Genomic DNA, 27,336 nt, shown 5'->3' on the forward strand with positions numbered 1-27,336 from the left:
ACTTTCTCTCCTTAAAGAGGAACTGAATTTTTCTCCTGTTTCGTAATTTCCCTTTTGGGCGGATATGGTCAGTTCCCAATTTCACATAGATCAAAAGAACTTAGCCTAGATATAAAAGTAAGACTTTAGCATTTCATATTTTTAAAGGTTGCACAATTACACGTCCTTGAGGAAAGGGCAGACTCTAAATGTAATTTAAAGAGTAAACTGGACTTTTTGAAAGGCTTCATTAAAGGTAGTTCTCTTTTAAGAGATGTTCCAAGCTCAACATAACAACCAAATGTAGTCAGTGCTTGCTCTGTGTATCATGCCTGTGTCTCATGTATTCTTCCCGACAACTCTATAAGGTAAGTCTCATTAGCCTTGCCATTTCACTGATGAAGAAACACAACAAGGATATGTAACTTGCTCAAGGTTAAAACAGTGATAATACCAAGGGTTGAATCAAAAACCGTTTGTTCTCAGGACCATGGTCTTTTTTTTTTTTTAACTTTTTTTTTAATGTTTATTTTTGAGAGAGAGAGAGAGAGCTAGCATAAGCAGGGGAGGGGCAGAGAGAGAGGGAGACACAGAATCCGAAGCAGGCTCCAGGCTCTGGGCTGTCAGCACAGAGCCCGATGAGGGGCTTAAACCCACAAACCGTAAGATCATGACGTGAGCTGAAGTCAGATGCTTAACCAACTGAGCCACCCAGGCACCCAGGACCATGGTCTTAATCACAGCACATACTGCTTCCAAATTCTTCCATTTGACCTCAAATGTAAGTCAAAAGAATGATCTTCTTTAAAAAAAAAAAAAGTTTTCTAAGTGCCACAATAATCAGGGAAGCAGTATCTCTAGATGATTTCCATAATAATTCTCAATTAAGTAATTTGACAGTAAGTATCAAAGTAAGTAACTTTGATAGTAAGTATCAATCTTTACTGTATTAATCTTTACTGAAAGAAGAAAGTTGGCAAAAGCCTAGCAATATTCCATCTTAATCACAGTCACTGTATTTTTTTAGCCCCAACTAACACATAATCTGACAAATATGAGAATGTTATCAATAACTGGTTAATATTTTGAAATCAGGACTTCTCCCAGAAGATCAAGTATAATGGTTGCCATATGCATAATATCAATTATGACAAAATGTAAGGCTCAGGTTGAGGAAGAGAGAATCCAATTTCTATTTTATAAGTGTTTTGCAAAGAATTACATTTTATGACTTTGGATAGAACAAGGATTATTCTCTCGATTTTAAAAAATAATTTTAAGGAGAAAAGGTAAACAAAGAGAACATTGTTCTACATGATTCCACTTAGAATCTCCCTTAATTTGTCTTGAAATAAAACCTAAAAATCTTAACTCTCTAATATGCCTGTTCTAGTTCACAAAGATGTTAAGCAGTATTATCAAAACAACCATAGTAATTTCAAATATAACTATTGTGTTTAAATGGTTACCAGTGACTTAAGAAATCCTATACAGCCAGGGGTGCCTGGATGGCTCAGTTGGTTAAGTGTCCGACTTCAGCTCACGCCATGATCTCATGGTTCGTGAGTTCAAGCCCCGCGTCTGAGCTGACAGCTCAGAGCCTGGAGCCTGCTCGAGATTCTGTGTCTCCCTCTCTCTCTGACCCTCCCCTGCTCGCACTCTGTCTCTCTCTCTCTCAAAAATAAATAAACATTAAGAAAAAAAAATTTTTAAGAAATCCTATATAGCCAGAAGACCACTGAGTGCACAGCCTGAGAGACAAAGAGCATGCTTTTAATTAGAATATTCCACCACTGTCCCTATCAGAGACCACATCTATTTTATCAGTAAAATTTCCAGGTAGAGGGTGAGACTGTCAAAACATTAAATTAACGAGTCTATATAGTAATAACTATCATGCATTGCTGCCAGGCTACAATTAAATAAACTAAAAAGCATTCATGGCAGAAATGTCTTGCAGGGAGTAACCTAATCACTGTATGTTGTTTCCACGAATCCCAAAGACTAATTCACAACAACCAATTGTCAAATTCCAGCTCATCATACACTGAAAGGTTTCAAAAATAAACCTTCCAACAGTGGACAAAAGCAAGCATCATGCAAAGTTACTGAATGTTTATGGAAGAGGTATGAACTTTTAAAACGGTGAACAAGGGAGAAGAAAATGTAGATGAACACATTTTGAATAAGTCTATTCCAAAAGGAGCATTCATGGATAACCACATTTCTACAGCATTTGTCTCTGGAAAGCAAATTTAGTTACATTTTGGTAAAGACATGACTACTATTGTCAGTGTTCATAATACCTCAAATAAATTAACAGAGGTTTGACTTGAGAAAGCCAGAATGCTATCTAGTTGTCATCTTTTCTTTCTCTCTGTTTATTTTTAAGCTAGAAAGGAAAATCAAATGTAGAACAATTATGATGGACTTTTCAAAGAAATTAACTACCACAGATTTGGGGCCCAAGCCTCGTCTGGATTCCAAAATACATGGTTTCCTCAACCCTAATTGGACAAAGAAATAAGTTGAAAGTTTTTTTTTTTCCATAAAAGGAATATTTGACAAAATTAAAGACATTTATTTAGGGTAAGAGAGATATTTTTCTCAAATAACAAGATGAGTTATAGATACCCTATTTCAAGAATTTATAACTCACCCAGTCACAAAGAATGAGGACCATATAACCATCTCTCTCTTTAAATGAGAACCTACGGCACAAGTGGTATGGAGTGGTAAAAATTATGATAAATCTTAAATTCAAATGACAAGTTCCTTTTGGCTACAGAGTGAGACAGGGATACCACACAGCCTTAGACTGTGCAATCTGTAAAGACACTGATAAAGTGACTACTTCATAGACGAAGATAGACAATGTGCTCTTGAACTTACAAGGGACCCCCCCGCATGTGACAGGGAGAGGAAAGAACATATTTTAGCATCATAAGCAGTTGCCTTTACACCTAAAGAAAGGCTATCAAGATGAATGTTTGAGCAGTTCTCCATAATGGTCTACATTTCAGCTGTGTCCTCAACACCCTCTATCTCCAGCTCAAAAAGCCCCCTGCTTAACAGTGGTTAACCGTATCCAGAAGGCTCTGGAAGAGGTCTGCTGGGCAGCAGGGTTGCTGCTGTTGATAAGAGGCCCCGCGTTGGCCTGGAGACCAGGAGCCGAAATAATGACCAGAAACAAAGATCCACTGGTGTGTCAGCCAAGCAGGATGCTCGACCAGTCAGCTTCCTCCCTCCCTGCTGAACGGTTCTGAGGGCTCCCTATCGCAGCCGCAGGCCACTAGAGCAGACAGAGAATGTAGGCCAGAATGACCAGGCCCAGGATGGCAAAGAACATCAGGATGAAAATACCCAGCATGATGGAGCCCTTGGCCAAGGAGGCCTTTGGATTCTGGGCAAATTGAGCTGTGAGCATAGAGGCTGCAGCCAGTGGAGAGACATGGGTCCCTCTCTTCCCTTTCTAGTGCTCCCATCTTTAAAAATGAATTAAGTAATTAACAGAAACCCATGGGGGAGGGGAAGGAAAAAAAAAGAAAAAAAAGAGGTTAGAGTGGGAGAGAGAGCCAAAGCATAAGAGACTCTTAAAAACTGAGAACAAACTGAGGGTTGATGGGGGGTGGGAGGGGGGGGAGGGTAGGTGATGGGTATTGAAGAGGGCACCTTTTGGGATGAGCACTGGGTGTTGTATGGAAACTAATTTGACAATAAATTTCATATAATAAAAAATTTTAAAAATGCACTTAAAAAAATGAATTAAGTAAATTGGACTTTATTAGTCTAAAGGCTGAAAAGACAATTTCATGGCCTGATTCAAATCTTGTTCTTCACTTTCCTTGGAAGATGGTCTCCCTTAAATTAAATCAAACATAAAGAGCACAAATCACCATCTCCCAAAGTGATCATAAGTAAAATCTACTGTACCAGCAAAAAGGCAGAACTCTACATTAAGAGGTTTTCAGTACTCTCAACAGTGCCCCATTTTAGAACTTCACTTATTAAGCACTTCTTCGATAACACCCAATTGTCAAGACTCCTCCCCTACCACCTTTCTTTTTAAAGCATGATACAATCAGAAAAAATCTTCATAGAAAAAAAAAAAATCTCTCTTATATCTATAGATTGGCATGTCTACTACTGTTAGTCCTATTTGATAAAGCAATCATCACAAGGCAAAAAAATATTTCCACACTTAAACAAAGTATTTAAAATAATCACAGGGATTGACAATTTGTAACCACAAGCCTCTGAAATACATCCAGTGATCCTTGGGACTCATTACAATCTATTTGCAACACAGCAGCGGAGTAATTTTTTAAAAATAAAAATCAGATCATATCACTTCTCTCCTTTTCCTTTAGAATAAAGATAAAAACCCCCTCAATGGCCGAATAAAACCTTACATAATCCAGCACCCTGTTCCCAAATATCTCTCTGACCTCATCATCTACTTCTCTCCCCTGTTCCATTCAGCTCCACACTGGCCTCCTTACTCCAGGCACAGAGACCCCTTGCTGAAATTCCAATTCAGCATGGAGTCTTCTATCTCAGGACCTTTGCACTGGCTATTCTTTCTGCTTAGAATGCTCTCCTGCCTGGAATGCTCTTCCCCCAGAATATCCGTGAGTCTAATTCCTCTACTCCTTCAAATGTTTGCTCCAAAATTCACCTTCGCAATGAGAAGGCCATTGGCCACTGCATCTCACACCCTGCCCTCACACTTCTAAATTCCCCTTTCTACATTACCTTTTCTTTTTGTCCACAGCATTATTGCCTGCTAATACACTAAATTTTTTTTATGCTCATGGTTTATTGTTATCTATCTGTACAATGCTCAAGGAGGACAAAATTATTTTTGTTCCCTGTAGTATCTATAGAAACTAGAACAGTATCTGGTAGATAGTAGGCACTAAATTACTACTGAACAGAATCTAATGACTCAGGACAATGCATATAGAATTACTAGTAGGACCAAGGAAGATACATCTCATTAAAATACTCATGCCAAAGATCTTATCTGGTAAGCAGACCAGATGGTTTTAATGTAAGGAGTAAAGGCACCATTTAGCAGCCATGTAGACAGCTTAGCCAGCTTATTTCACAACAAACTATTCGCCTCATTTAAAGCAAAGATCACTGAGAGGTGACTTCTAAATTATCTGCATCAATAAACCTGGACTCAATATTTTACTATATGGTCTACATTACAGTATAAAAACAAAAAGCTAGTCAAAAGAGAATATACTGAGCATACTACCAGAAAATTAGATCATCAACCAGTTGTAAACAAGACAGCACAAGGTTATTTCTTCAATCACTCCACCAACAAATATTAATTGTTGAGCACTGGGGATGCAATGATGAAAAAAGGGAGTTACAGAATTTAGATGAGAGGAAGGCATTTATGAATATAAACTCCTAAGAAAGCATGATTAGAGCTATAAAATATCAAGGTGCTAGAGAACACACAAAAGAGGGCCCCAACCCAGACTTAGGAAGGAGTTAATTGAAGGGAAAGATTTATTTTTTATTTAAAAAAAAAAATTTTTTTTAATTTATTTTTGAGACAGAGCATGAGCAGGGGAGGGGCAGAAAGAGAGGGAGACACAGAATCTGAAGCAGGCTCTAGGCTCTGAGCTGTCAGCACAGAGCCCGACGCGGGGCTCGAACTCACGGACTGTGAGATCATGACCTGAGCTGAGGGCAGACGCTTAACCGATTGAGCCACCCAGGCGCCCCGGGAAAGATTTATTGAAGGACCCAAACTCTAAGCCAGACCCTGAAGCTTCTTTACCTTTTTAAATTAGCTCATCTGAGAAAAGGGGGACATCTTATTGACCATATCAGACAAAAACTCAATGGTATTAAATGTAAGTCACTGAAGACAGCTACAAGGAGTTTCACCAACTCTCTACCCTCGGCAGGTCGGCAGCAGACCTGCGAAGGAAGTAAGTTGCAAATATACCGTTGATACAGTTAACTCCTTCATCTTTCTCTCAGACTGCTTCTCTTCCTGCATTACCTATCTTGGGTGCTCAGCCTATTTTCAAAGAATGAAAGTATTTCTGTAAGCCCAAACAATGAGGCTGGGTATTTCTTTCACAGTGATAGAGGAAAGCATTACTTCCGAGCAGATAATGCTTATTTGCTAAATTAGGAAAATAACTCTTCTCTGCCACAAAAGCCAATCAATCATAATTTACTTACACAGTTTTTATCCAAATACAAAACAAAAATCAATGCTTATCTATCAACTCCTTTAACATTCTCCATTCAATCAAATCTCTTTTTCTGTACACTTGACACGTTTTCTTCATTTCTTTGACTGTCTGGAATAAATTTCAACCTCTAAGCCCCATCTATATTTACCTATTTCTTCAGACCCAATTATTACTGTGTTTAGAGGCTTTCCTCTACTGAGTTTCTCCTGTGTCTTGAGACCCTGCATGTTGCTTCGACATTAGAAATTTGACTTGGTCCTTTAGTTATTTTAGGCAAACATTTATGTTTTGTCTCATTAAAATCAGGCACCACATACAACTGGAAGGCCTTCAGTTGTGACATCTTACACAGAACCAATCATAGTATCTACCCAGTAAGAAAGGCTGGCAGACTTTCAAATAATAATCACAGCCCTGGATCAAGAAAAATGTCATTAGAAATACATTTAGAAAAAAAAAAATACATTTAGAGCCAAAAGACCTGAGTTGTATGCAATTTCATATGTAGTATTACAGAATTCAGTTCTTCTCTCGACCACAGTTTCCTCATCTGAAACCTCTAAGTACTAAAGATTCGACTATCTCTCTGCCCCTCCCCCACTCGTGCCCTGTCTCTCTGTCTCAAAAATAAACAAAACATAAAAAAAACAAAAACAAAAACAAAACTTTAAAGATTCAACAAGGAAGAAAACAAACTCCCTGCTCTACTAGACCGTGCAAGCCAGAGGGAGAAGAGACACAATCACAAATACAGGATGGCAACATCTGCTAAGAACAACGTGGAGTAAGGCGTAGACACGGATGGTGGTAGGCTGAAGCTATGCTAGTGAGGGGAAAAAGAGCTTCTGGTGAAGAGACCTTTGAGTGGGTCCTGGAAGAAACGAAGGAGCCAGTCATGTGGATATGTGGGGAGGGTGTTCAGGCCAACGTTAGAAACCAGGATAAAGGTCCCACTGGGAATGTGGATGTCCATATTCAAGCAAGAACACAGAGGCCAGAGTGGACGGATGCAGAGAGTGGGTGGGAAGAATATTAGATGTGGTCAGGGAGTGCACAGGAACAAATCATGTAGGATCTTCCAGAACCTACCACACTGCCTATGGTTTATTAAAAATTTTGGGGCGCCTGGGTGGCGCAGTCGGTTAAGCGTCCGACTTCAGCCAGGTCACGATCTCACGGTTCGTGAGTTCGAGCCCCGCGTCGGGCTCTGGGCTGATGGCTCGGAGCCTGGAGCCTGCTTCCGATTCTGTGTCTCCCTCTCTCTCTGCCCCTCCCCCGTTCATGCTCTGTCTCTCTCTGTCCCAAAAATAAAATAAAAAAACGTTGAAAAAAAAAAATTTAAAAAAAAAATTTTCTTCTCTCCTATGAGGAGTCTCAACTCGATCATCAGAGATCATGCTTATCTTTATTTACTGTTACATTCCTCAGAAACTAGTACCGTGCCTAGCATAGGATGGGTGTTCAAATACTGAATGAAATCAGATTAAATGTAAATCCAGAAACTCTCTTTACCAATGCAGTATGCTCAGCAGCTTTTATTTACAATGACGTAAAAAAGCTACACTTGTTAGGGGTCCCTGGGTGGCTCAGTCGGTTAAGCATCAGACTTCAGCTCAGGTCATGATTCACGGTCCATGAGTTTAAGCCCCGAGTTGGGTTCTGTGCTGACAGCTCAGAGCCTGGAGCCTGCTTCAGATTCTGTGTCTCCCTCTCTCTGCCCCTCCCGTGTTCATGCTCTGTCTCTGTCTCAAAAACAAACGTTAAAAAAAATTTTTAAAGGAAAAAAGCTACACTTGTTAGATGAACAGTCATTTTTATCAAGTGTAACTCTACACAAGGTGATAATTTGCACACTGGTTTTCACTGAAGCAATGGTTGCTGGCTGACCCTGTTGTAAGGTCTTCTGCTAGATCACAGCAGATTCTAAAACCCTTCTATTTCCTCTTCAAGAACTAAGCAGAGATAAGGAACTCAGGTATAAGAAACCTGCAATGTGAAGGTGTAAAAAACAAAAAATGCAAAAAGCAGTAGAAAATTCCACTTACCATGACAATTCAGCTTTCCTGAAATTTGAGGAAATCGTTCCCACTAAGAGTCCAAAGACTCTTCATTGCCTATAAGCTTGATTAGAGAACTGACACCCCCAAGAAAAGGCAATATTGTTGCACAAAGTTGCAGCTTTCTCTAGGGGCTAGGTTCTAATCAAGTATTAAATGGCCAGTGCCATTTAAAATTTCTGGATTTCTGGGGTGCCTGTGTGGCTCAGTTGGTTAAGAGACTGACTCTTGACTTCAGCTCAGGTCATGATCTCATGGTTGTGAGACTGAGCCCCGCATAGGGCTCCACGCTGAGGGTGGAGCCTGCTTGGGATTCTCTCCCTCTCTCCTTTTGCCTGTCTCCCTCACTCATGTGTTCTCTCTCTCTCAAAATAAGTAAATAAACACTTTAAAAAATAATTTCTTTGGGTTTCTATTGGGAACTAAGTATTTGAAGCATACATATGCATATACATGCCACCTCCCAGCAAACATTACCATCAAGAAGCCAAGAGAAATGTCCAAATGATTTTCAGTCACCAAACTACAAAATTTTGCCATCTGTATGACATCATATGGCAGTCAAGAACAGCTTCATATATTCATCTTTTAACTCCACATTTCCCAAACAATCTCTCTCTCTGTTAGATTCACATTGTTCCTAATGACCAAAACTCACTACCTATTGTTCCTTTCTCAAAAGTTATGTTCTCACAGGGGCACCTGGCTGGCTCAGTCAGTAGATCATGTGACTCTTGATCTCAGGATTCTGAGTTCAAGCCCCATGTTGGGGGCAGAAATTACTTCAAAATAAAGTTTAAATTTAAAAAAGGACATAGTCTTGGGGCGCCTGGATGGCTCGGTTGGTTAAGCGTCCAACTTCGGCTCAGGTCATGCTCGCGGCTTGTAGGTTCAAGCCCCATGTCCAGCTCTGTGCTGACAGCTCTGAGCCTGGAGCCTGCTTCTGATTCTGTCTCCTTCTCTCTCTGCCCCTCCCCCACTTTTGCTGTCTCTATCAAAAATAAATAAACGTAATAAAAAAATTTTTTTTAAAATAAAAAAGTATATAGTCTTACAAATGAAGTATGCACAATGCCTAGTAACCAAGAAGTTACAAATTCAGGAAAATTGTATTTGAATTGTATGATAAATGAAAAATGCTAACTGCAACATAAAGGCACAAATACACATAACACATGATTAAAATTCAACTGTAAATATGAAAAGTAACTAGAGATTTTATTAATTAGCACAAAAAAAAATTCATGTTCAAAATTACAGCCTACTCTAAACCTGGCAGGCTACAGAACCACTCTAGCCTTCAGCGCGTCTGATTTGGCCAGAATAGTGGGTTTTTATCTGCCTGCTTTGTTTTAATGTGAATTTGACTATTTTAAGGAAGTACAGTACCAGTATTTTGTTTTACCACACACACCCACTCCCAGTTGTATAATGCTGAGCCTCATTTATGTTAGTTGTCCCTAGAAGTATTTAAATTTGCAAACCTTGCAATTAATTGTAGGCAAAGATGTTTGGTCTCTTATGCAAATTCTGAAATGACTTTGGAAAACTCTGAAATAACCACAGTCCTGGACAAGCACTAATTTTTTTCAGTGATATAAACATTATAGAAAAATAGACAATGAAACATTTTCTTAAGGCAACCTTAGGTTCACCATTCTGTTTTCCGAGATTCTCCAGTATTAAAAAAGCTTCAGAAGTCAACCACCCCAATTTTCATTATTTGCCTATTAGGTTTAATTAGAGAACCACTGGGGGCCCAGGGAGGCAACGTGACTAGTCCAAGGTCCTATAGCCAATTCGTTTCTTGATTACAAATGTGTTTTAAATTTACTTCCTTCCCCCAGTAAGATTTTGATTTGTCAAGGGCAAAGAGTAGTGTTTTCCATTATTTTGAGGCTTTTTCTAACACTCTGCTCAGCAAATATTCAATAAGTGGTACTGAGATTTCCTCCTAAGAGATAAACTCAGTTCTTGTTTATAAATCCAGTAAAACCTTGGTTTGTGAGCATAATTCTTTCTGGAAACAAGCTTATAGTCCAAAGCACTTGTATATCAAAGGGAATTTCAAGAACCATTGGCTCAGTTGTGATAATGTGATGTTTGGCATCATGTACTATTTGTATTGCAAGACATTGCTCGTTTATCAAGTTAAAATCTATTAGAAATGTTTACTTGTCTTGCAAAACACTCGCAGAACAAGTTACTTGCAATCCAAGGTTTTACTGTAATCAGAACCTGGGGCACCTGGGTGGCTCAGTCAGTTAAGTATCCGACTCTTGGTTTTGGCTCAGGTCATGATCTTGGGGTTCGTGACTTTGAGCCCTGAGTTGGACTCTGTGCTAGCAGCACAGAGCCTGCTTGGGATTCTCTCTCTCTCTCTCTCTCTCTCTCTCTCTCTCTGCCCCTCCCCTACTTGTGCTTGCTCTCTCTCTCTCGAAATAAACTTAAAAAAAAAAAAATCAGAACTCAACTTACACAACGTTCTATGTCAATTACATTTCAATAAAGCTGGAATTTAAGGTGTTACTTCTCTCTTACGGCATAGTGTATCTGTGAATTAGGGATGAGAGGGAGGTGTGCTAATTCAGATACTGGGAAAGCTACAGTAGATTGTTCCATGCACAAGAACACCTGCTGGAATCTATCTTGAACTCATACATGTGCAACCTGGGCATGTGAGGTCATTAATTCCCCATAGAGCAACCCTTGCCAATGGGGTCAGGGGCCAGGGGATAAATGTTCCCCATCTGAGGTACATTGAAACTGCTTCCTAGAAGATTCTGGCAGTTTTCAGCCCAACTGCCCACAGTAGTGACCTCCTAAATAAATAACCTTATAGCAGCTTTCTTTCCTGCTTCATTTTCCCAAGCCCCTACTACTGGTTTCTGAGAATCTCAGGGTCTGTTTTCCAGGGTGGGTCGCAGGCTTGACACAACAGAGATGGTCACAACTGGGAGAATCAGCACAATTCATCAGCTTTCTCAACACGTGAGGTCCACCCCTTGTCCCAGGACAGAAATCCAGTTCTTCAAAGAAGAGTGTGCAAGTCTAGTATCATTTCCACACGCAAGTGGGACAAAAAAGAGAGAAGAACTTGTATAAAACCAGGTCCTGGTTTTTTGATGTAAATTTAATGATGCAAATTTAATGATGTAACGTGGAAAGGCGTCTCTTTAAGAACTGGGACAGTCAATGTGAGAACAAAAGTCATAGTCAAAACTCCCTATACTCCTTTCCATGGAACTCTGCAAGGACTCACTACTGAATCTTCACAATGTGCCTTAAAATGATGAAGATACTACTATGTAGGTGACCCTTGAACAAAGCAGGAGTTTGGGCACCGACCCCTCCCATGCAGATTTACACCACACATAATATACCATCTCTGTGTTCATCCCCATCCCCTAGAAGAGCTGGATGACAGGAATAAAGAATCTTTTGAAGTCTGTTTACTGCTAAACAGGAATAGAAATAGACTGCCATTCATCATCTAGCTAAGGAAGGCAAATGCAAAAGGTTCACTCACACATCATTGAATTCCTCCAGAGACCTTGCAGGTGTAAAAACATCCAACAGACCAATCACCTATGAGAAAACAGAAAAATCAGACAGTAAATAAATATAGAACCATAGTACCCATCAAGCTTAGTCATTTTAATAGGAACGAATTTCAAATCCTACCATCTCAGTTCAACAACACCACAACATCATACATTTAACTACAACTTATTTTTTACCCATATTATGGTTTTGATTTTTACTTGTTAACATCATTTCCCGTAACATATTTTACCACTAAAAACTTCATCTCTTTAGAATTTGCTCACATTTAGCCACTTGTAAATAAGAAGCAAAAAGATTTAGGGCTCTTGACTCACATATGCACTAATAGACTAATGATTAACAAGCAGAAAAAGGTCAGACTTCTAGAACTATTGTTACAATATCATGTTTCTTTTTTTTAATGTTCATTTACTTATTTATTTTGAGAGAGAGAGAGAGAGAGCGCGAGTATGCATGCAAGTGGGGGAGGGGCAGAGAAAGAGGAAGAGAATCACAAAGGTTCTGCACTATCAGCACAGAGCCCAACACGGTGCTCAATCTCACAAACCATGAGATCATAACCCAAGCAGAGATCAAGAGTAGGACACTTAACCAACTAAGCCACACAGGTGCCCCAGCATCATGTATCTTTTTTAAACGTATTATCATTCCATGAAAATTTTCCAGATGTAGTCTTCAAGACTGATATTTTTGAGCTCCAAAATATTCTCTTAGTATATAATCTTGGTATTATTCTTACAATAGTCTTAAAATTCAGATACTTTTCTTAATCATCATCAGGTATTTGGATCAGAAAATTTAAAGCTTTTTTCAAAAGGCTATCTTTATGCAAGGATAAAGAGAAAACTACTTAATACTCAGTAATCCATGGTCTTTGCAGTTTTTCTGGTCGTGGAGTTATATTGATCAATCCATTTATACCACCACCATCCCCCAACCACCATCAGTTACTTCTAAAACAAGAGTTAAGAATATTTGGAAATGATCCTGAGAAACTTAACAGGAACCCACGGGGGAGGGGAAGGGAAAAAAAAAAAAAAAAGAGAGGTTAGAGGGGGAGAGAGCCAAAGCATAAGAGACTCTTAAAAAATGAGAACCAACTGAGGGCTATGTGGGGTGGGAGGGAGGGGAGGGTGGGTAATGGGTATTGAAGAGGGCATCTTTTGGGATGACCACTGGGTGTTGTATGGAAACCAATTTGACAATAAATTTCATATATTAAAAAAAAAAAGAATATCTGGAAATGAAACAAATGAAAGCCAAATGGCCTTCATGAAAATTGACCCATGACAGTGGCCTCATTAGCATCTTGCTCTAACCAACCAAGCTAAACAAACAGCTCTGAAAGTAAAATACACCAATGCTCAAAACCTTATCATGAAAAAGAACACTTTTAATTGGAATGTTACTCCACTCATTCAACTATCAGGCTTTTAAAAGCAATTTCAATTATATTTCAATTATATAGCCTGAACCCAAAAGGGAAAGGCCTTGGAAGTCAAGGAGAATAGCTTTCCAAAACTTTCCATCTTATTCCAAAGGAAAGGTACCTGTAAGATCATTACCCAGACAACTGTATACAAGAAAACCAAAACTGGGATGTCTGGGTGGCTCAGATGATTACATGTCAAACTCGATTTCGGCTCAGGTCATGACCTTGCAGTTTGTGAGATCGAGCCCCACATTGGCTCCTTGTTGACAGCACAGAGCCTGCTTGGGATTCTCTCTCTCCCCCTCTCTCTGCCCCTTCCTGCTCATGCTTTCTCTCTTTCTCAAAATAAACTTAAAAAAAAAAAGGAAAACCAAAATTCTTTATAACTGTACTACCCATTATAACTATCATTAACATTTTGAGATATTTCCTTTGATTTTTCTGATATATGTAAAATAAGTTGGAGTTATATTCTGCATACAGTTTTATATCCTGCCTTGTCACTATATAATGACTATTCTCATATCCTCAAATATTTTTCATGCTCTACCATTTGTATATACCGTTAATTAACCAATTTCCTATCTTTGGACATTTAAGGAACACTGCAAGTGTGCATGTACATGTGTATGTAATATATATTTTGCACATCCTGTATTTCCTTCCAGAAAATAAATTTCAACAAATAGAATTACAGCATCAAAGGATACTGATACATTTAAAGATCTTAGTATTGTCAAATTGTTCTACATAAAGCTGAGGTCAATTTACATTCCCACCAATAGTGTATCTGTGACCTTATAACAGCTCTGAATCGTGCTTTAAATTTAAGTCAAATCATTTTCTTTTACCTTCTCCATCTAAACCATAACTGTTTTTCTTGAGTCTGATATACTCCTGGCTTAAGATCTTTGGTCTTTTGATTACTCTGCCCATCCCCACTTGTACTTTAGTTAACTGAGATCTAGAAGTCGATTTTGTTCAACTGTTCCAATATTTTTTAATCATTGATTCTTATTATGTGAGATGTTCCATCTCCCCAATACGACAGGAAAAGTTTAAAACAATTTACATTGTTTTACATTATTTCAATTGTGATTGTGAAAATCCTCAAATTAAAGTAAAATTAAAACACTAGATGTCAATTTACATAGGATTTTTCATGTAAGAGTTACCTTAAAGATAGTAAAACAATGTGAGTCCAAAATATTTTAAAATAAAGCTCCAACTTCAATTTGAAAACACAACAAGCATTTTGGAATCAAACAGCTGTAAGTCTGAACTCCACAGTCAGTTTGTGATTTCCTGGATCCATGAACTTATGTCTTTTTCATTCCAGTAACCCCAGCACTTGGAATACTGTCTGGCACACAGCACCTCAAGTAATATTTGTTAAATAAATGAAAGAAAGGAATCCTCTCTGAGCCTCATTTTCCTCATATGAAAGAGAGGGGGATGCGTATTTTTATCACATTGCGAGGAAGATTAAGGAGACAGTGTAACTGAAGGTGCCTAGCACAAAGGACTGACCCTCTGTGGATTACCAAATTAAGTGGTGATCACAGTCCTTAGAGTTTATAAAGAATTACAAAATACAAATCACAGAAACAATCTGAAGCAGCTACTTCCAGTAACGAAATCTGAGATACAAAGCTAATCTAAATTATTCAAATGACTAAGAAGCATGCCTGCAAGAAGCACAATAAACTGATTTGGAAAAAATAACAGCACAAGCATGTCAGTAAACAGTCTATCAAATTTTAATTTCTTTAAAAGGACACATCTTATGAGATTAAAACTACCCATGTTACATCAAAGTATCTTTAATTTTTTGTGGGCTTTTACATTAATTACATTACATTAATTGTATTTATGGAGTACTCACGAAAAGGAAAATACTATAAAACGAGTTTCCCAGCATTAAACTGGGGAACTTGGGGGAACATTCCATAATCTATTCACTTCTCAATTCTTATTTTGCTAAATGTTTGTTTGTTTATTGACTTTGAGAGAGAGAGAGCACGAGTGGGGTAGAGGCAGAGAGAGGGAGAGAGGATCCCAAGCAGGCTCCATGCTCAGCACGGAGCCCAACAAGGAGCTCTATCCCACACCGTGAGATCATGATCTGAGCCAAAATCAACAGTTGGATGCTGAACCAACTGAGCCACCCAGGTGCCCCTATTTCCCATTTCTTGAATGGAAATTTCCTTTTAATTCAAGTTGTATTTTAGCCTGTTTCTTTACTCCTGCTTTCAGACACCCAAAAGTAACCCAGGAATCAATTATTTAGAAAAGACATTTACAATACAAATAATCAGCAAATGTCCCTGATGACTGTCGTACAATGGTCAAAAACTGATAGACAGAAGTGATACATTTTTCCCAAATTGGCACACACTCAAGAGAAAACCCACTTTAACTCAGAAACCAACAATATTTAATATCTTTAACACAAGTGCACCAAAACAATGACCGGATCTACCACGGTAAGGTAGATCCCAAATAAAAATTTTTAAAGGATTCCTTGAATAGTTTTAAATTTCAAAATGCACAGATCTCCAGGCCCTTAACTCCAGGCAATCTTTACAGTACCTACCCAGAAGGCAAAAAGATGCAGCTGGCAAGATGCTCCCCTTTCATGTTTCCTTAGAGCAGGTGTTAATGAGATCAAGGTCGCAAGTTCAATCAGGAATGCACCAGGTAACTTTGTTCAAAGAATAACTCTTATAGGCACAGAGGATATTCTCCCTAGCTCATTCCCCTTTACCCATCTGGTAAATGTGTGTCTGTCATTCGTTATCACTAATAGAAGAAATAAACTCAAGATGACATATTGATTCTGAGTCCAGCATTTTTGGGGAAAAGATCACATGTGCATTTGGCACCTAGAAATTACATTTGTTACCAATACTTAATATTGTCAAGAGTTTTAAGCTGCTACTGTTTTTGGAGGCCTGGTGTTTTTGGAGGTACCGTGGCCCAAAAGAGTCATTTACTTATTTATTTTACAGATTTTATTTTTAAGTGATATCTATACCCAATGTGGGGCTCAAATTCACAACCCGGAGATCAAGAGTCACATGCTCTACTGACTGGGTCAGGGAGGCAACCCCCAAAAAAGTCATTTAAGAAAAAGAAAGAGGAAGAGAAAGAGGAAGATGAAGGAGAGGAACTCCTCTTAAAATCCTCGATTAAACTTACTTGGAAGCCTTGGCTCTTCCCTGGGTAAAACTACTTTTACACTGTCAGTTCCTAAGGGTTTGTAGAATAGGCTGAAGTTCAGGAATTTTTCTACATGGAGTCAAAGTCTGTTAGCCCCTTCCCATTCCTCCTTCAAATACTTGCCAACAGAAGAGAGAACTCTGAAACGTTCAGCCATGTGCCTTCTTTTGTTCAAAACCAAATCACCAATACGTAAGTACAGGTGTGCTACATTCATACCGCTAAAACCTAAACATGTTACCATAAAAAGACCAACTGTTATTAAGCAAGCTGCTTATACAACACCTTGTGTAGATTAAAATCCTAATACTATCAGTCCTCTTTTTTAAAAGATTCTTTTAGCCTCTCCTAAATTAGAACAATTATATCCCATCACTGTGGCCTTTTCGTTTCTACAGAGTGACCCAAATGTAACCAGCCTAATATCATATAAGACACATTTTGAAGTGTCTCATCACAGAAAACTAAAGCACAAAAAACTAAATAAGGTTGTTTCTTATGACCAGTAGAAAAGCCAAGGCATGGATTCAGATAACCCAAAAGAATCCCTGCCCTAAACATTGGCTTAAATGGTCTATGAAGCGAGGCAGAACAATAAAGTGTGGCGCTGGTAATCTAAACCAGATGTTCGTAAATGAGCGCTGGCAGCATCGGTGGGATCCCAAGGCCTCCTGAAAGTGCTTTGGGGTTCCATAAATGTTTGGCTTGTATTCCATTTTCAAAGTATTCTTTATTTAAAAGCTATGATAATGTCTTTGTCACATTTATTAACGTGTAATGAAAAACAGCATACACACTCAACTGTGTTAAAAACCAAATGTAAACACATCGGTTAAGCTGCCAGGCCACCTTGATTTTATGCAGACCCTGGAAGAGAGCTTCTCCTGCTGGCTTTTTCCATGTATATCAACTTCTTGTAAACATGTCACTGATTAGGAAGGCTGCAGCTCTGCACGGAACTCTTTAAAAACTCAGGTTTGCACATGGATGCTTATGCACACTATACCCAGGAATACAGGTTACCTGTGGAGAACAACTTGCTCAATAGGATGCAATTAAAGCAAAATATGAAAATAAATAAGAAGCTACAGCTATAATTACAAGAGCATCCATAATCCAATTCCAAATTTAAGTCTCAATGCTCCCAATGTAGAAGAAATTTGTACCTTGGGAAGCAAATGTATGTTAATAAAGGATCACATCTCTGTAATTTTTTTCTTACCATGGGAAAAAAAATCAATTATTAAGACAGAAAAGGTCTGAATAGCCAAGTAATAAATTTACAGATTTTGAATTTTTTTCTACACAGTAACAATCCATAGGGTCAAATGATTCTAAAATCTCTATCGCCACTGTTTCTACAATGCTACAAATTTTACAGATCCTTTCATACACAATCACATAAGTTCTTTTAAACTTGATTTTGAAATTTAGGAAAGTATCTTCAATCGTTTTTTTCTCTTTCAGCTAACATTGCAATTGCATCCCTTTATTTACTGTATTAGGGTTTTTACGTTTATTTATTTATTTTCAAAAAGAGAGAGTGTGTGTATGTGTGTGCACTCGTGCCAGTGAGCAGAGTGGGGGTGGGGCAGAGAGAGAGGAAGAGAACCCCAAGCAGGCTCTGTGCTGTCACAAGCAGGCAAGCACAGAGCCCTACTCGGGGCTCAATCTCACGGAACATGAGATCATGACCTGAGCTGAAATCAAGAGTCGGATGCTCAACCGACAGAGCCACCCAAACGCCCCCACGGTATTAGGATTTTCTAGGATTTTAGGATTTTTTGCAGTATGGCATTGCTTTCAAGTTCCCAAACTGGCAGAAAAGAAAAAGTTATATTTAACTTAAACAATGTCTTTGTCACATTTATTAAAATGTCTGAATTTGGAAAATCTGTCTTGAAAAAGATTAAAAAGGAAAATTATAATATTAAATTATCCATAAAATAACAGCCACCTTTGAAAGGACATTCAGTGAGCCTAACACATGCTGCCTCAAACTTCCCCACTGAAATAATCCATAATAACATAAAATAGCCTTGGACTCCCATATTTGGACACTACAGCCTGAAGTAAATGTAGTAAAGAATGCAAATTTGTTTAATATTTTCTCTCAAAAATCCTTTCATTAAAAAAAGTCTGTTCAATGCAGTGGCCACTACACCCCAGTACGAGAGGCACGGTCCACAGCGTGATGCCTTCTAATGTACGCCCATTTGCAGCAATTAAAACACAACTTTTTCCAGTTTATTCAACAGCAGCATTTATTCTTCCTTGAATGAATAACTTACATTTTCATGTTTCATATGTTTAAGTAACCGCAGTTCTCTGTAGGTCCTTTTGGCATGAATGATGGACTGAAACGGTCTGGAGAGCTTCTTCACTGCCACACGTAACCCAGTTTTTGTGTCAAAGGCAGCACTAAGGGAAAAAAAAACAGGAAGAATTCATCATTAAATGTGCTTTAAATATTTCAAAATCAGTATTTATAAGGCTTTTCCATTTTCAGATTAAATGGGTCTACACAAAGATACATAAAAAGTATAAAGGATAAACATAAAAACTAAAACAACCTATAATCCCACTATCCAAAGTAATCTGTTATTTTTGGTGTTTCCTTCTCATCTTTTTTTTGATGCATCTAAATCAGGGATCAGAAAATTTTTTCTATGAAGGACCAGATAGTAAATATTTTAGACTCTGGGAGGCTTAGGGTCTTTGTCACAACTCCTCAACAACTCTGTGGTCATAGAAAGCAGCTAGACAATAAATTTAAAAATGGATGTAGTTGTGTTCCAATTAACACGAAAATAAGCAGCCACTTCATCTACATGATCCAGTAGACTGATATATAAAGAGCTGGACTCTGTCTTCTCTGATGTAGCCTTCACTGTCACCTTGCCACCAAATACTGCCTGACCAGAGAGGAGGGCTTGGGATGCTTTCAGGGCAATGAGTTGGCACAACAATTTCCTGAGCATCTACAAAGTATCTGCCACTTTTTAGAAGCTTAGATGTAGTAAGGAACAGGTCAACAAATCTCAGCCCTCAGGGGATGGGGGGAGGGAAGAGCAGGATAATAAAAATAATTTCAAATAGTGATGAATGTTAGGACTAAATAAAACAGAATGGGACAAATGAAGACAGCCAGTGGGGTTTTGCTACTTTAGCTAGAATGTCTGAGGAAGTACATTTGAGCTGAGACGACTGAATGATGAGAAAGCAATAGCCATATAAAGGTATAGGGAAAAAGAACTTCAAACAGAAAAAAACAACAACAGTATTATTAATATTTATGGAGTCTTTATCACATACCAGAAACTATTCTAGGCCCTTTACATTAATTTTTAAAATTAAAATAAAAATAATTTTTAATCCCTAACACCCCTACAAAGTGAATGCTATTATCATTCCCCCAGTCAGAAATTCGGAAACTGAAGCACGGAGAGATTAAGAACTTGACCATGATCACAAAGCTAGAAAGTGGCAGGAGCAGGGAATCTGGATCCACAGCTCATGCTATTAACCACTTTGCCATGCTGCCTCTCAGAAGAGCTAGTGCAAACAAAGGAAAAAAGAAACAGTGGTAGAAAAAATATGGCGTGCTGGAGGGCATAAAGATGGCCTGTGTAGGTGGGACACAAGGAGCAAGGGGAGAGTAGAAAAGAATGAGGTCAGAGGCATGGGCAGAGGCTAGATCATGTAGGACAACTACAGCAAGAATCCTGATGTATATTTTAATTATTTTTAGAGACTGGGCTAATCCAATCATGCCGCATCCTCCTGTTTATCTCAGCCTCTAATGGGCATCCAAGACTTTGGGATCATCTACCATGACCAAACTCTTTCCCATGTGACTCTGTACTTGTTCCAGAAGTTCCCCTCCCTTCACTCCCAAATCCTTACACTATGTCCTTACTCTTCAACTCCCAATTTGTTATCAACTCCTGTAAATCTTCAACCTCTTTTCTGAGCCTTCCCTCCAACTCTTTGATTTAATTGAAACTAGGCTCTACCTTGAAGACACTACTTGTCTTACAGCCCTGCCCTTAGCGGGCACATCCCAGTACCTCAAAGCTAGCAGGTGGGGCAGATGTCCTCCTTGCCAACCATGCCTACTTCCAGCCTCTAATTCTCCATTAGTTCCATTCTCCCTGCTGCTATAATCCACTGACCTGGAATTTTCCATTATTTACCAAAAAGTTAGTTCCTATCTCAAAGTCCCTCTCCACCCTCAACATCTGTCATCATTCTTGGCAACTTCAACATCCAGGTGGAAGGCACATCCAACATCCTGGCCTCTCGGTTTCCTGACCTCTCCAGGAAACTCCACCTCGTCCAGCCACCTCCATGGTCACACCCTGGACCTCTGTCTCCACCAAAAGCTGCCCTGCCTACACAATTTTGAATGCCAGCACCCGTTTTCCATCACAAACCTTCTTTGCCTTTCAGTTTACTTCTAGTTTAATTGTATCCTGACTACAACAATTTGTGGACCTCATCATCATTGCCTGATTCGACCCTTCAAGCCCTCTCCCATCTTCATTTTCCTTCTCGCCTGGCTTAGATTACATGTTCCCTTGTGTGTTTGCCTCTCTCTCCCATACTCACCTGGATAAAGTCCGACTTTGGGTGATCTCAACTATTTTTATTTCCCTTGTCTGAATCCAAGAACAAATTGTGGTTGAAGAAAAAAAAAAATGGACAATCATACAGACTGGTTTCATTCTTAATTTCTGGCCTTACCCGCAAATAAGGCTCTCAAAACTGCCACTTTTTTTTTTAAGAATTTTTTTTTTAAGTTTACTCATTTATTTTGAGAGAAAGAACATGAGCAGGGAAGGGGCGGAGAAAGAGGGAGAGAGAGAAAGGAAGAGAGAGAACCCCTAGTAGGCTCTGCACTGTCAGTGCAGAATGCAACACGGGGCTTGAACTCATGAACCGTGAGATCATGACCTGAGCTGAAACCAAGAGCTGGACACTCAACCGAGCCACCCAAGTGCCCTAAAACTGCCATTTTTTTTTCCCTAGGAAGTCCATTTTCTTACTCAAAGTCATCATTTTACACTGTCACTCTCTTCAAACCTCCAATTCACTCTCTTCCCTCAAAGTTGTCCTTGGCTTCATTGGGAAAATAGAAACCATCAGAGGGAAGCTCCATCTGCCTCCTGGGTAAGTCTACAAAACCACCTGCAGTTGGACCTATCTTCTCTGCTTTGTCTCTTGCTCTAAGAACACATGTCCTTTCTTACAAAAATCCAAGATGGCTCTCACTTTGGAGCCATCTCCCTCCTCCTTTCAAGTTCTTTACTCCTTCATTCCTTTTCTCTCTCCATTCTGAGTTTCTGCCTATCTTTTGGATCATTCTCATCAACATAAATATGCTCTAGGTATTTCCCACCCTCAACAAACAAACAAAAACTTAACCTTGAAAGTTCCCCCAAGGGTTAATGTTAATGTTCTCCAAGGGTTCTCAAAGTATGGTTCCTAGACCAGTAGCATTCGTGTCACCTGGGAACTTATAAGAAATGCACATTCTCAGGTGTCACCCTAGACCTACTGAATTGGAAACCCTGAAGTGGGTCCGGCAATCTGTATTTTATGAAGCCCGCCACAAAACTCTAACCCACAGTGAAGTCTTTACCTCTGCCATTCCACAGACCAGCAACACTGGCATTATGTGGGAGCTCTTTAGAAATGCAGACTCTCAGGCCTTAAAGTAGAATCTACATTTTGACAAGATCTCCAGGTAATTCATGTGTATCTTAAGGTGTGAGTCATTTCCTTGGCTCCCATTCTTTCCTCAACCCATTACACTGAAACCGTTCTTCTCGGGTCATTAATGACCTGTTACCAAATCCAACTGCCACTTTTCTGGATTAGAAATTGACATGGTTAACACTTCCCCTTTCTCTAAACACTCTCCATTCTGGAGTCCGTATCAGCACATTCTACTGGTTTTCTGTGACCTCTATGGCAGCTCCCTCTCTGTCCTCATTGCATGTGGTTCCTCTACTTGAACTCTCTGTTAGTTCCTCAGGGCATGGCACTAGGCCCTCTTCTCTCTCCTACATTATCTCTGGATAATCTCATCTATGTCCAAGACTTAAATGCCATCTTATATTGAAAACTCCCAAGTCTCTCACTGAAATCCCTTCTCTGAGCCTGACTGCCTTCCTAACATCTCCATATGAAAAACACATAAGCACCTTAAAGCTTAGCAAGTTCAAAACACCTATAATTTTCCTCTCCTTGTCTCTTATATTTCAATAAATGGACTTTCATCCAATTGCTCAAGTCAGACATCTGAGTATCATTTGTTTTCTCCCTTTCCTCCAGCTCCAGCCTCCTGGTCCCCATCCAAACCTATCAGCAAGTCTTGTAGTTTCCCATCTCCAAAATACATCTCTAATTCAACTTCTCTTCATTGCACTGCTAACATACTAGTCCAAATCATCCTCGTCACCAGCCTGCCGCCTTCTGCTGGTCTCCCTACCTCCTGTTTTGTGACATTCTTTTTCTTTTTTTTTTTCTTTTTTTTTTTTTTTTAACATTTATTTATTTTTGAGACAGAGAGAGACAGAGCATGAATGGGGGAGGGTCAGAGAGAGGGAGACACAGAATCTGAAACAGGCTTCAGGCTCTGAGCTGTCAGCACAGAGACTGACACGGGGCTTGAACTCACGGACCGAGAGATCATGACCCGAGCCGAAGTCGGCCGCTTAACCGACTGAGCCACCCAGGTGCCCCTGTTTTGTTACATTCTAATATACTCACCACAAGCATCCAATTCAATCTTTTAAAAATATAAATTAGATGACACTACCTACTGCTTCAAATCCTTCAAGAAATTTCCTTGGTACATAAAATAAAATGCAAGTTTCCTATCATAGCCTACAAGGCTCAGATGACCTGACCACCAATGACCACTCTAACCTGCTCCTGCATGACTCTCTCCTTTCCCCCACCACTATGTTTTGAACATGCTGGCTCCTTTTAGTTCCTTAAACTCTTCAGACAGGCTGTTTCTGGTTCCTGAGCTGCTCTTCTCTCCCACCTCCACTCTACCCTACAGCCGAATCCTTCTTCTTCAAGCATTGGTTTAAATAGCCATCCCCCTCAGAGATGTATCAACAGGTCTGTTATTCTCTGTCACAACACCCTCCTTCTTGTTTCCTTCCTTATCCTACAAAAAGGGAGGGGGTGTTCTCTTCTCTCCCACTCCTGTTCCTACAAACCCATAAAATAATAACTTCTTCCCTCTTGGAAGTACCAAGTAAACTTAGACTCTTCTCTAAACCCCTCAATGGCTCTTGTGAGACAGAAAATGGCCCCTGCTATGTGACCCATCCTCCTCAACTCTCCACCTCAGTTTGCCTGCCCACCTGTGGGCTGAACATGTTCTCTCCTCCACTGATAAGCCCTTGGGGACCTCCTGGAGCAAGGAATGTCATCAGGTTTCTAGCTGACCTGCCTATGACTGAATGTGCAAGTTAAACTCAGTAGGGAAAAAATAAGAAGGCTACTTGAGCTGCCTGTCCAAGCTGTTCTCCATGCCAGCTTTACAGTAATAAAGTACATATTTTCATCTCTATTTGACTCCTGTATCTATTCAGCAAAAGGTAGGCTAGGATTAATCAGTACCCTATCCCAATAATAAAAATTTATTACTGTATGTTTATTTACCACCCAGCAGGGTGGTTAAATAAGGGTTTGGTATTAGACAATCTGGATTTTAATTCAAATTCTGTCACTTAGTAGCTATATAATCTTGAGAAAGTTAATTAAATTCTCTCGGGCTTATATATAAAATGAGGATAAGGTACGTATCTAATAAGGAGAATGCTTGTTAAGATTAAATGTGATAACTTTTGTAGTAGCTTTAGCAAAAGGGCCTGGCCTATAGTAAAGCTTAATTATTAGACATTAATAATGTCTGCCTTTCCCATTCATCATAAGCACCTGGAGGGCAGTTACTGTCTTCTGGTTTATCACTTCTGTATTGCACAGTACTTAGCATAATGCCCGGCAGGGGCACACTCTCAAAATATGCTTAACAAAAGCATGAAAGAGTATTTTGTAATGCAGTTATCTGAAACATGAAAGAAAAATCTTCAACTTTATTATTTGGCTCTCAATTTTTACAAATTCAGTAGCATCCAGGGGCACCCAGCTGGCTCAGTCGGTGGAGTGTTCGACTTACGATCTCGGGTTGTAATTTCGAGCCCCACGTAGGGTGTAGAATTACTTAAAAATAAAATCTTAAAAGAAAAATAAATTCAATAGCATCCAACAAGAAACTGATAGTAATGTTAAAAACATACAATCATTGAGTGCTTTGTTATTGCAAGATACTGTTTTTAGATCTTTACATAAATGAACATCTTTATCAAAAAGACATCATTATTGGGGCTCCTGGGTAGCTCATTGGTTGAGCATCCAACTCTTGGTTTCGGCTCAGGTCATGATTCCAGGGTCAGGGGATCAAGCCCAGCGTTGGGCTCCCTGCTGAGCATGGAGCCTGCTTGGGATTCTCTCTCTCTCTGCCCCTTTCCTCAGCTGGTGCATGCTCTCACTCTCTTAAAAGAAAGACATTATTGTTATTTCCATTGTACAGATGAGAAAACTGAGGCACAAAGCGATTAAACAATGTGCCCACAGTATGGACAGAAAATGGCAGAGCTGACATTCAGATTCAACTGGTATGTTTTCAAGCACGAACTCTTAATGGATACCATTGAATGACTACTTAATGGATCTCTGAATGGAACTCTTAAAGAATAATGAAGTTCAACTTTGCCAACAGTTCAGTCCATTTTAAATATATCCTAATTATATGAACTCTGCTTTTCTAAAATGCTTCCTACTATAATTAATTGCATTTCATATGGACAAAGTATTTCTTGTAATTTTACATTGAACTCAGGATAGCATTAATAAGCATTTCAGAAGAAAAAACTTTCACTCTGGATGCATTACTTTATGTAGGGGAAGTTTCTCAATCCCTAAAGTTCTAACTACTCCCTGTGAATCTAGGACACTGATGGAGTCAATGATGTGGTTTCTTACAAATACCAAAGTATCATTTCCTGAGTATTTGCTGAAATATCTCCTTCACGAGAGCTTTATGGATATAAAAGAAACACTAAACATAGTACCTGATATCACAGAACTTGCCATCTGAGATTATGAAACATACATGAAAGCAAAGAACGCCCAACAACACAGTGTAACTATACACAGTTGACCACGTTTCTACAAAGTGGGTTCAAAAACATATACATTGAGTATACAAATTTATATATAGTGGCGTCCAGCTGGCTCAGTCGCAAGAGCATGTGACTCTTCATCTCAAAGTTGTGAGTTCCAGCCTCACGTGAGGTGTAGAGATTACTTAAATAAAACTTAAAAAAAAAAATGTACTTATGGGGTGCCTGGGTGTCTCAGTTGGTTAAGCGTCCAGCTCTTGATTTTGGCTCAGGTCACAATCTCAGGGTCGTGAGATCAAGCCCAGTGTGGGTTAATATTCTCTCTCTCCCCCTCCTCCCTCCACTCTTTCTGCCCCTCTCCTGCTCACACGCTCTCACTTGTGTGTTCTCGCTCTCTAAAAAAATTAGATTAAATAAAAATAATAAAAATTACATATAGTATATAAATTGGGTTCAAAATATACAAATGTTTACTGCAGCCTGTTCACAAGAACAAAACCAGAAATGACCTTAATGTCCAACGACAGAGAATTTAGATTATGGTACATTCTCCCATATATTGTAGCCATTAACAAGAATCTCCACGTAGTACTAACATGTACATGTTATATTATTGATGGGAAGAAACAACTTTCAGAAGTAAAGAATGAGCCTATCTGTGGGAAAAAAAAAGTGTGCTTATACATGTATATATACATGTGCAGACAAGAAATATCTAAAATATTCAGAATTTTAACATTTTTACTTATTTATATTTTTCTATCCTCTGATTTTTAAAAAAATGAGCTTATATCTTTTAATAAGGTCATTAGTAAATTACAAGCATAAGTCATCTATATTGTTCTATTAACCTAAAATAAAAAAATAGGTACTAACTTTAATAAAGCCACTATTAACATTGTATCTCCTTCAAATGATACTTACATAGCTATACTCACAGAACATAAATTTGTATCCTCTATTCATAAGCCATACGCATTTTCCATTTTACTAAACAATAATTTACAGTAATTTCCTTAAATATCTGCACCACAATCTACTTAACTATTCTCTTTATTGATGGGCATTATAGCCATTCTATTCATTCACATACTACAATGGACATCTTAATTCATACTGCTTCATCAATAATTGCATGATTTCCCTAGAACAAATAATTTTTACTTCAAAGGACATACACTTGCACTTTTTAAAACATAATACGCTTACAAAAGAGAACACGCAGGAATTGTTCAGAGAAACTGCTTTCTGTTTATCAGTTAAGCAGAATCCCTATAGCAAAGCTACTGAAACAAGGAATATACGACCCATCCCCAACACCACTGCTTTAAGCATTTAATTGCTCTGACCTAGCCTCCCGTTACTATCACTAATCAAAGCAATGTTTGGAGAGAGGAGAAATCACTCATTTAATCCTAAATTGAACACTGTGATCACCCAAAGCAGAAATTATTAATAATTTCTTAATCACCTAATAAAACCAATTAAATACTCAAAGGAAAGAAATTCAAATTTACTGAACACCTGACCATGTCACATACTATCTGGGAAATGTTTAATCCTTATAATAACTTTTTGAGATAGTTATATTTACTTTCCAAAATAAGAAACTGATGGTCAGAAATATTAGCAACTCACCC

The 27,336-nt window shown here is 38.8% G+C and overlaps 1 protein-coding gene across 6 annotated transcripts in view; it reads right to left on the bottom strand.

Moving 5' to 3' along the window:
- Positions 1-27,336, bottom strand: part of MAPK14 (mitogen-activated protein kinase 14) — a 74,328-nt gene that overhangs the window by 30,806 nt on the left and 16,186 nt on the right. For all 6 annotated transcript variants that reach the window (XR_002081992.2, XM_019456905.2, XM_019456904.2 and 3 more), the window contains exons 2-3: positions 18,779-18,908; positions 11,796-11,854 (exon numbers count right to left, since the gene is read on the bottom strand). Coding sequence is in view for 5 of the 6 variants with exons in the window: in XM_019456905.2 (XP_019312450.1) it covers positions 11,796-11,854; positions 18,779-18,908 (189 nt within the window). In the remaining variant the exon portion in view is untranslated. The remainder of the gene's footprint in view (positions 1-11,795; positions 11,855-18,778; positions 18,909-27,336) is intronic.

Source organism: Panthera pardus, unplaced genomic scaffold, assembly GCF_024362965.1.
Source record: "Panthera pardus isolate Hobbes unplaced genomic scaffold, ASM2436296v1 HiC_scaffold_17, whole genome shotgun sequence".
NCBI lineage: Eukaryota > Metazoa > Chordata > Mammalia > Carnivora > Felidae > Panthera > Panthera pardus.